Source organism: Acyrthosiphon pisum, chromosome X, assembly GCF_005508785.2.
Source record: "Acyrthosiphon pisum isolate AL4f chromosome X, pea_aphid_22Mar2018_4r6ur, whole genome shotgun sequence".
Taxonomy (NCBI): domain Eukaryota; kingdom Metazoa; phylum Arthropoda; class Insecta; order Hemiptera; family Aphididae; genus Acyrthosiphon; species Acyrthosiphon pisum.
The window spans coordinates 62,723,520-62,735,519 of NC_042493.1; the positions used below are offsets into that span (position 1 = coordinate 62,723,520).

General features: G+C 33.3%; 1 protein-coding gene across 1 annotated transcript in view; it reads left to right on the plus strand.

The window, feature by feature from the left end:
* LOC100573328 overlaps nucleotides 1-3,135 on the plus strand; it is a 29,042-nt gene extending 25,907 nt beyond the window's left edge. The window contains exon 2 of the mRNA XM_016802697.2: nucleotides 2,031-3,135. Coding sequence (XP_016658186.1) covers nucleotides 2,107-2,667 — 561 coding nt within the window. The 5' untranslated portion in view covers nucleotides 2,031-2,106 and the 3' untranslated portion in view covers nucleotides 2,668-3,135. The remainder of the gene's footprint in view (nucleotides 1-2,030) is intronic.
* Nucleotides 3,136-12,000: the final 8,865 nt, after the last annotated feature.

The following is a 12,000-nucleotide window of genomic DNA, read 5'->3' on the forward strand; positions in this document are numbered from 1 at the left end:
TAAAACCAATTGCTTTGTATTTGTGTTTGTATAATATATTTCAAGTCTTAATTGAAGTGAAAAAAAAACCGATATAAAAAAATTCAAAGATAGATTAATTTTAACCCATGGGATGTCGGGTAATACGGCTAGTAATAATAATAGTATTACATAGTAGTATAGTTAAAGTATTATTATCACATTATAATTTTCTTTTAAGTCGTAGGTATTCATAGTAATTTTGTCAATGTTTAGAACACATAATATAGAGATCAACAGATCGTTGATCAAAAAAATGATAGTTAAATAGATAAAAAAAAAAAATATAGGTGTATGGAATAACATTTCTGGGCGAGGGGGGTTATAAGTTGTCCTATATTCTCCCCTCCCACGCTATATATATGCCTGTTAGTAGCTGTAAAAAGATAAATTGATTTAGTTACTGCATATATTATAGTCGTAAAGATTACTATAACGATGGTTAAACAATAATAACAAAACACACAGTATTATATTATATTATATTATATTATATGCACACTCTAAAAATTAAATTGCCTATAAACTATAGTTCAGCACATTTCTACACTGGTGGAAGTAACATACTATCGTGGTTTCCATATCTAAAGTATAAAACCACACGAATTAATGCAAAAAATTCACAAGAATTATTTTTTTCCGTTGAGACAATTGAGAGAAGTAAATAAAAATTGTTGAAAAATTGTATGCAATACTCTTATATATTTTGTTTAAAATTGTTTATCTTTTTAGATTAATCCAAGTCGGTATAAAATTATATTTCATTACAATGGCTTTAATTCGTTTAAAATGTTATTTATTATCCACAAGAAATTATTTAAAAAATAGGTATCCATAAAATCGTATTTCAGTTTATAGGTCTATAATTTTTATAAGCTACGACAAAAATATGTTAGGCAACAATACAACAGTTATTACGCAATTAAAACTGTTTATAAAAAAATTTAGACATATCTAAAAATTTCCTGCGACACAATTACGTATCAGTGACGTCACTTTAAATCTGGAGATCAATATTGAAGCTTTCAGCATAATATACTCCCTTTATCCACGCCACGCATATCAAGGACATGTGTATTGACTGACAGCTTTAAGATGTATAATATGTATAGTACCTAGTAAATTACTATGTGGACAATATAATTAGAATTAATAAGGATTATTTTTGAGCGTGCTACTACGCTGCAGCATATACAATATACAAGTTATTCGACCAACTGGCCGGCTATTACGACACAAATAGTATTGGAATTAATAGACTAAAGAATTAATGCCCTAAAAAAATATGCAAATACACCTTATAAATCTTAAAATATGCTCTATATAAATGCGTTTAAAAATGTGTTGTACAGTAATGAATGTTTTATTAGGTACATATATATCATAATTTAAGTATTGCTATCGCCTCTTTAATTATTCATAGATATGAAAACGATGGTCGACGAGTACCTATTGCATATCTATACGACTAAACTAAACTTTCGACGATTTCTGACGCTGGTTTGATTCACAACAAATAATTCTGTGTTACAATTTACGTTCGCTTCAAAGATGGATTGTTAAAAAAGTTGAACTTCTCAAAAAAAGGAAATACATGCAAAATATTATTGAAATAATTTGCAGGATTTTCTAAAACACATGATTTTACTCATACAGAGCTACGTTTTATAGCACTAGAAATAATATATTACATTATAATTCGACCTCTAATCATCAATCATGACGTCATACGAACTAAAAAACGTATAAAAGTCATGTTTTTTAAAGTTAAAATTCCATCATTTCAAATACAATTAATGTATAAGAAAAATTCAAAAATATAAGCCCGTGTATCTCGTCGTGGAATCCTTAAATACCTACTTTTAGGCCTTATAATGAACCTAACCACTATACGCCCTCTGTGGCCCAAGTCTTGGGCCTCAACTATACACATATACGCATACAATCAATAAATCATAATATTAACAATAATAAACCTATATAGCTAATGATTTTTGAAAATGTTTTTCCAGTCTAAAGATACGATCAAAATTATAATTACTATTATACCGCAAACAGTGGTCCGCGGGGTAGTGCGTAAACAAATTCATGCCGAGAAATAAAACGACGTGTGACGAAAACCGGCCGACCGCCGAGTTCGACCGGTTTGAGTTCCGGGGCGGCCGGCTGATCGTCGGCTGCAAGTGTACTAGGAACGATGGGATGCAGCACGAATGCGAGCGACTGAAGTGCATGGCCGACCGGACGTCGTGTTTAACGTACCCGGCGGCCACTTGCCTTCCCAGCCGGCCGTGTCCGCCGCGGCCACCACATCATGCCCAGGACAACGGCTACCGTGACGACAGCCGTGCCGAGTCGCAGTCGTCGCATCAGCCGGTGGATGGTGGAGGCGGTAACGGTGGCAGCGTTGGCGGTGGTACCGGCGTCGTAGGGACCGGCGTCGGAGGGACCGGCGGCGAGCGATCGCCGGGACGTGACGTGCGTTACCGATCTTTCAACTCGCGTCGCATGCGAAAGTGGGCTTCTGATCAATACGACGACCGTCCCGCCCTCAGAAAGTTTTTCCGACCGTGCCGCGTTCACTGTGATCAATTCCGGCCGGCCACTGACGTCTGTGCACGAGACATCAAGGCGAAAGTGATTTTATAATGATTCCGTAGGGTATAACATAGGTGAGCCGCAACCGTTAATAAAATTATTTGTAAAGTCATCGTCTTCATACTTTCGAATTGATTGGTTTTTTTTTCTCAAGTTACAATTATTGTAACTGTTGGTCATTTATCGAGTAAAGACTCCTACGACACGTAATTTCTTGATCTGGCCCCCGAGTGTTACACTATCCCTGTATACTTTTTCAGTTGATGGGCTTCAGCGGATTAACACGTTTGTTAGCGTCTATCTGTACTCCGACACATGCATGAGGACGTGTTTAACAACGTGTCATCAACGTCGCTGTAATATGAGCTGTTCATGTACCTTAAGATTAGTAAAAATAATAATAAGACTGACCTTTGACTGTGTGACGAATGACGATCACATATTTACTTTTATACGTTATATTATAATAATGTAAATCAGGTAGTGTTATAAATAAAATATAGACACGTATCAAATCAATCTATTGATTTATTCAATATTATAAATTATGTAAACACCAGATTAATATACACAGTATTATAGTATATTATATTTCTACTTAATACATATTATAACAAAAAACTGGTAATAATATAATGTATGTGTAAAATATCGAAAATCCACAAGTACAATTTTCTATAAAGCGTTTAAATTTGATAAGCTTCGTTAAAAACTCGAAAAATTGAGAATATTTTCAAGTGGAAAATAATAGGGAAGTACTGCCTTTTAAAAAACTATTTATACTGTATGCTGATTTCATAATTCATAAAACAATTTATTTTGAATTGTGTTTTAAATTTGACTGTTTAAAGTAATAACACTTTGGGTACTTCAGGCACACTAGATAGACAAGGTACTTTCAACTATTAACTTACTCAGAAAACGATGTTTAGATAATTCAGTTACATTATCTTTTCTATTCACAACACATTATCTGAGTCTTAGCATGGGCGATTTTTTAATATTTTAATTTTCAAGCGAGATATGAGCATTTTTAATTTTTGATATTTCACATACCCTTATTTTTCTCGAAAATTAAAATATCGAAAAATCGCCCACGCTAAGACCCAGATAATGTTCTTGCCTAAAAGTTTGATAATAGGTCGATTCACTCTAGTATCGAAACTAACAGCTATTGAGAATAGTGAACGACGATTTGCTATGTCGTGCGTGTGTAAGACAGAGACAACACACGCGGTTGTAGCGTCCTCTTAAGGGTCCGTATTACAATAGTTAAACCAATGTTAAACCACGGAATTCGACCGGTAAAATCAGTTGGTTAAGCGTAACCTAGGTTTAATCTATGATTGTAAAACGAGCCCTAAGTGGCTAAGTCGTTTATAATAAACAAAGTATATAATAATTACTATTTAATTTGTAGTTATTATTCAATATTAGATAGGAAAATGTATAAGATATTTACTTATGTCATACTATTTATTAGGTAAGACTTAATACTTAATAAAAACTTGAAAAACATCCTTCAGGTGTGTAGCAGTTGATAAAGGCAAAGTAAAAAATATTTTCAAGAGTTCATGAATGAGGTTTATGTTTTTATTTTCCGATATTTATGCCACGAACGACTAGTGGCGTATAGTATATCAAAGCGGTCAAATTACCACGGCTACAACATTTAGAAAACATATATACCTACTTAAAACTTAAAAGTAGTATCATATTGAGAAATACAGAAAATAATTAAACTTAACTTTACAAAAAAAAAAACCCCATATCCCCCCCGTAAATACGCCACTGCGGTACATATTTAACGAGCAACGAAGTGTGCGGGATCAGCTATAATATATATATAGAATTAATGCGTTTTTGAGTCCTTGAACTTATACTTATTTACTAAGTTATAATATTGCCAATGTATTTCACATGCGATAATTTTGGCCTGGGTAAGGCCGGGTGGGACGGCTAGTGGTATATACGTGTATAAACCTTTTAAAACGCTCTATAATCGGGGCGATTTTGTCTCTCGACCCACCAAATTTACACTCTACCCAATTAGCTTTATATATGACCCCTAACTTAACCTATATATAATATGATCTTTATAATTTAAGAAACGACCATAATATTAGTATTTTTGGCTTTATTAGTTATTATAACAATTAAAACAGACAAATAGACTTTAAAAATATATATATAAAAAAAACAAAATATCTTATAACAGTGCCGTAGCCAGAACTTCTTTTTTTTAAGTGGGGAATTTATTTTTTAGTTTTTTCAATTCTAGAATATCTTATTAGGTAAGACTCCTTTGTTCATAAAGTGTATCTACTCTTTTTATGAGTAAATTTATGGAAGAATATATTGAATTAAATCATATGGAAATCGTCTTGGAAAACGAAGATAAAAAAATCGGCATAAGTGACTATTTGTTACCGCATCATGCCGTGATAAATACAAATAGTACTACTACTAGGCTGCGCGTGGTACTTGATGCATCATGCAAAACGGACATAGGACTTAGTCTGAATGATGCATTATTAAAGGGTCCTACTATACTGGAGGAATTGGTTACTATTTTGGCTCGTTTTAGAAAACGTAAATTCACGTTCTCCGCAGACGTATCAAAAATGTATCGCCAAATATGGGTGGATCCGCAATAGCGTAGCTATCAAAAAATTATTTGGCGTGCAAATCCCGAAGAACCACTGCGTACCTATAGGTTGAACACGGTAACGTACGGGACGATACCAGCTTCATTTTTGGCAACTGGTTGTTTAGCTAAGTTAGCCGAGGAAGAATACCACATGTTTCCTGACGCCTGCGACGCCATCAAATCCGATTTTTACATGGACGATTATTTGGGTGGTTCGGACACCAAAGATAACGCGTTAAGGTTACGTAATTCATTAATCGAAGTTATGCACCGGGGTGGTTTTCCACTAAGAAAATGGATGTCAAATAGTTCCAAGCTACTCGCCGATATGCCAAATATAGGAAATAAATCAATGACCATAATGGAGCTTGAAAATAAAATGACTAAAATTTTAGGCTTATTATGGTGTCCGGAACGCAATGTTTTTAAATATAAAATCGAAATAACAACGCTCAACGATCTACCAGTTACCAAAAGAAATATATTGTCACAAATTGCTTCATTATTCGATCCGCTAGGACTTGTTGGTCCTATAATATAGTAATACGTGCAAAAATACTAATGCAAAAATTATGGCAATTGCAATGTGATTGGGATAAACCTGTACCGATTGAAGTTCAAAAGGAATGGAAATGTTATATAAGTTCTTGAAATTATTTACGTGAATTAGAAATACCTAGATATCTCGGTACCGAAACTGACTATGAAATACAAATACATGGTTTTGCCGACGCTAGCTTAATAGCATATGGGGCATGTTAATACATTCGTTGTTCGAGTAATAAAAATGTACACGTCACCAAACTTATTGCGCAAAATCAAAAATAGCACCGTTAAAAATAATATCCCTACCTCGTCTTGAGCTATGCGCTGCCGTAATACTCGCGCGCTTAGCAAATAAAGTCCTACCGAAATTAAAATTAAATATAAAAAATAAATACTTTTGGACGGATTCGTCTATAACATTAGCTTGGATCACTTCTCCGTCGTAAAAGTGGAAAACCTTCGTGGCTCACCGAGTAAGTGAAATACAGGATATGACCAGGTTAAATTAATGGAACCACGTGAGCACTCAAGATAATCCAGCCGATTTAATATCTCGCGGTTGCGGTGTCGATCAAATAATAAATAATGATTTATGGTGGGAGGGCCCTAATTGGCTCGCCGATAAGTCCAAAAATTGGCCAAAATCAAAAATCAACGTTAACGTCGGTACACTACCGGAAGCAAAAGAAAAAATCACTTTATTGATAGAACCCGTAAATGAAAACTTAATTAAAAATTATTCATCGTGGAATAAATTATTGTGAGTGTTTTCCTATTGTTTGCGTTTTATTAAAATTATGTCAAAAACCTTAAAATAGTTGGTCCCCTTCAGCCCGAAGAACTACGAGCAGCTGAATTTGCTGTTATCAAAATAACACAATCATACTACTGGTCAAGTGAAATAACTGATTTAATAAATAAGTCTAGTCTGCCGAACAACAGTATATTGAGAAATTTGCAACCTTTTTTAGAAAATGGAATTATGAGAGTCAGTGGTCGATTAAAAAATGCTCTATATTTAGACCAATTTCAGCGTAATCCTATTTTAATACCTCAAAATAGCGCTATTGCAAATTTAATATTGCAAAATGAACATGAAAAACTGATGCACGCCGGTCCTCAAGCTATGTTAGCGAATACACGTTTGAAGTATTGGATAATAGGCGGTAAAAATACTGCAAGACATATATTTCATAAATGCATTAAATGTTTTAGACTTCGACCTACTATAGTGGAACCTATAATGGGAAATTTACTAGCAGAACGCCTAGGACCATGTCGAGCTTTTAAAAAATGTGGAGTGGATTTTGCCGGTCCGATCACAATCAAAACCAGTTTAAGAAAAAAAGCAGCAGTGACTAAGGGCTACATTTGCGTCTTCGTTTGTTTTAGTACTCGTGCTGTCCACATAGAACTAGTAAGTGATCTGACCAGCGATGCATTTTTGAACGCCTTAAAAAGATTTATTGGTCGTCGTGGCGTATGCTCTGATATATATAGTAACAACGCCACGAATTTCGTCGGGGCCAATAAAAAGCTTTTAAAAAAAGCTTAAATGTTTGTTTCAGTCAGCGGCCCATTTGGACAACATGTACAATGCGTTAGCAAAAGAGGGTATAAATTGGGATTTCGTTCCCCCCGATCGCTTCATTTTGGTGGGTTATGGGAGGCTTCTATAAAATCTATAAAAATACATCTATACCGGGTATTAGGCGAATCACATCTGACATATGAGGAATTAAATACCATTTTAATTAAGATAGAAGCCGTCCTAAATTCTCGCCCACTCACTCCTCTTTCCTCCGATCCAATGGACGCGACGCCATTAACACCAGCTCATTTCTTTATTGGTGAACCTACCTGTTCAATACCTGAACCCGACTTATCTTCTGTACCTGATAACCGCTTAAAAAGATGGCAGCGCGTGACTCGACTAACGCAGTGCCTTTGGAAACGTAGGAATGCCGAATACTTATCCCAACTGCAGAAAAATGGTTGTCAAATAAAGGTCCAAACTTAAGCGTTGGTACTTTGGTACTAATTAAGGAAGACAACATACCTCCTTTTCATGGTCTCTTGGTCGCGTAGTACGTGCGCAGGCAGGAGCTGACGGTGTCGTTCGAGTGGCAACTGTTTGGAGCCGCGGGAAGGAAGTAAAAAGGTCTGTGAGAAAATTATGTCCTCTTCCTTTCGAAGGTAATATTTAGAAATAAATAAAATAAAAACACATGTTTTTTGTTGTCTAATTCAAGGGTTCTCAACCTTTTGAGGTCCACGCCCCCTTTCAAACTATTTTATGAGTTCACGCCTCCCCCCTCACTACTATAAGATTGATGTATGCATAATATTTATATGTAAACTATACTTTAATTTTGTTTATTGGATTAATATGAATACAACTTCAATGAAAAAAAATTATAATTTAAAATTAAAATTAACTATTATTAAATATACAATTAACATTTTTTTTCAACATTTTCACGCCCCCCTGCAATTTTGTCACGCCTCCCTAGGGGGGCGCGCCCCCCAGGTTGAGAACCACTGGTCTAATTAAAAAAAAAAAAAAAATATTTTTTCTAGATATTTATTAATGTAATTTATTTGAAATGAATTTTCTTATTTTATTGGAATTCTTAATTTTGTAATTTAGAATATTAATATTGTTTGATGTACTATAATATTTAATATTTATTTAAAGTTTATGTTGAAAATTATTTAAATGTTTCAAGGCGTGCGGCATGTTGACGCGTATATTTTATCTGCAATAATTTGTAAACCAGATTATGTCGCGTTTATCGCTCACAATACTGAGCGCTATGTAATAATAATAGTATAGGTAAGAGGTCTAATGTCAGTATATGCGTTCAACTGCCAATCGCCGCGTAAATAAAATATTTTACTACGAAATAAACAGACTATAATTTATTCTTATAGTAATAAAAATTCATACAGTCCACAAATATAAAACCGTAACGTAACAAAGAGCTTAATAATTCGCATAAAACTATTGGGTTACTGCCTATAATACACGATACATTAATATTTAATGCTGCCGCGTTATATTCGATCATGATGATATATTTTGATAAAACTACAAAAGTACAAAACACCGTCAGTCTACCTTTGGAGAACTATAACATTATGTTTTATCAATAGGTTAACGTATAAAAAAAATGTTTTCTATATCTTATTTGGGGGATCATGAATCGTATTAAGAAAAGAATGATTTTTTTAGAATCAAATTCGAAATCGAAATAATCTGTGTTATGGCATAACTATAAGTCGACAACAAAACATAAAATATGAAATATACAAAATATTATCTTGAGTGGTAGGTATAATGAGTGAATAAATAAAATGAATACGTGAATTAAATTAAAACACGACGTAATTTATTACACAAAAATTATATCATCAAAAAACCCATATAATATTCATTACTTTTTTTATATGTATTATTATTTTAATTGAATATTACAAAAAGGTTGAAAAATATGATGAGAAAATTATATTTTTCCAATTTCAATTGTAGAGCTTCTTTAATGTTATATTTTTGTGAATTGCGTACAAATTATTTTGAATCCCCAGATTCTGTCAACAAATTAGGTGTGCGTTTAAGTTAGTGGTTAACGGCGTTAATAATAATATTGATTATTTAAAATACAAGGTCACTGGTTAGCAAACTAATTTTGTTTTCAAATTCCTTGTAATAAGTATCTAATAGGTAGTCATGATTTAATGCTTCAAAGTAGGTACATTGTTTTAATTCCTCCATTGTTCTGAATTATGCGTAGGTGGCTATTGGCTGTACTAGCTATACAATCTTTATACTAAAGAAAATATCAGAGTCCGTAAATTTCATCCCCTAATAATAAAATGACATAGTCATATACTATGTAAATTGGGGCTCGTGACTTTTAAAACATACATAATAAATTGCGTCCCAGGTATATTTGAAATGTACGTAAATTGCAGTCTGTGATATTCCGATTTCTGTTCGGCTGGACAATTTAAAGATAGGTAAGTATTAATCTTTGATTGACGGATGTAGATAATATAAATATTATAACATTTGTTTAGTGAGCTCCGTTTCTACGGGGCCCTACATTTAAGTGCAGCCTTGTGCATGTGTACCTACTGGTTGCACTGCATGCCCTTGCGCCTTGCTCGAATATGCGTGAAATTTTAAATTCCTGATTTTTATACTTATTACTTAGGTGGGTGTTAGAACACTGTTTTGTTTGTATTATGATCGTTATGATCCTCAATCCTTATTTTAAGAGTCGTCATAGAAAAAAAAATTAGGAAACCAAAAAGCAACAAATAGTAAATTTTATATATTGTAATGTCCACTATCTAACCCCCCTCGACTCTTCGATATAAATTAAAATCAGAATTTGAATACCTATACGTATATGCATAATTTAAGCATAAAAAATATGTACATGCTTAATAAATCACCATATATAACTAAAATAGAAATATTTTGGTATTTATTATAATTAAAATGTAATAACTGGCTCTTTTATTGTGGTCGTCACTCGTCAAATTATTTACTGTTAAATTAAAATTTAAAGTGTTATTCTACAGACGATTTTAGATATTGCGTCGCTCTTGAATTTTTAATAAGTTCTCTCTTAGTAATAATAATTGTATAAAATATTAATATTAAATTAGTGAATTGTTATTTTAATTTTTATTTATAAATAAATATTCACTATTTCACGCAGCGAACGTTGACCAACAACTAACAACGCATAACTATAATAAATAATAAAATAATAACATGTAAATATATAATATTAAATTAATTACAAGAAATCCTAGAGTAATTTTTTTTTATTATTTTAATAGTATATTCTGCCTAATTATAATTGTATCAATAATAATTAATCCATTGATTGTGTAGAGAATTTTGAAACTAATTTATATATATTTGTGTCGTTGCTCATTATAATAATAAGAGATAAATAAAAGTTCTCTAATTAAATACTGATCGTTGGTACAATAATAATTAAATTTTGATATTGGATTTTTACGTATATATTATATTTAACGTCATTATTAGTGTAAGACAATGAAAACACGAAACATATGTTAAAGCAGCTCATATTGAAAAGGATAGAAATAAAATTATCGGTTTATTCTAATGGATGGTGTAAGTGAAATGGTCACTGCAGGTATTTGGTAGGTAGAGAACTGGGAGCCCACTAACCCGAAGAAAAGAAATTGTAATCTACCTAGGTATAACTTATGAAAAAAGAAAATACATCTAATGGCTATTTTTCGCACCGAATAGTTGATAATAAAACTGATTCAAAATAATATTTGGCTTGAGTACAATATTATATACTAATGTTGGACGCTGTTTTACGTTTCCCTACCGCTCTGCGTGTGTTGCGATCGACCGCAACACAATTTATTATTATATAGACAACAGACCGATAGACGATGTGCGGTTGAAATGTTATTTTCGTGGAAAACAAATTATATTGTATGGAGATCATACACTGCGATCATTGTGTGACAATCGCGTATTCTAAGCATTTTTGGATAAACTCGTGTGCCGAGAAGTGTCCTTCGGGTCGGACACCCGCTGCGCCGGGCAAGTGTGAACTGTGTGTTATTCGTGGTAGATACCCCACCCATTATACGTATGGGCAAATACAGGACGCGACTATAATATAATATATAGGCATGTACGCACAAACTCGCCCCTTTGGTATTCGGACCAAGTCCGCAGCCCTCAACAAAAGAAGACATACCAGCAATTTATTATCGATATAATCCACTAGCAACTCACCCCCCCCCCACCGTAAGGTACATTTATCTAAGTAAATTGTCGTACACTCGTACAGTGATCGTTGAGTTTTATTATATTATTATTGTTATAATGCTACATGTACACGCTACACATCAACATGTATAAGGGACCCTTGTATTGGTAGTTCATTATTTACTGTGTTAGTGTGTTATTACTTATTTATATTATTATTATTATTATACACACAAATACACAAAATAATACAAATGCATTTTGTCGATAGCCCGTTTGTTCGGCGGTCGATTAGATTAAACATTGACTCTAAGGAGTGAGGACTGAAATGATAACCCCCAGCGCACCCTGCCTGAACTCTGATGTTAAGCTTCCAGTTCTCTGTGTAATCAGCTTACAGCTGCTGCTGCTG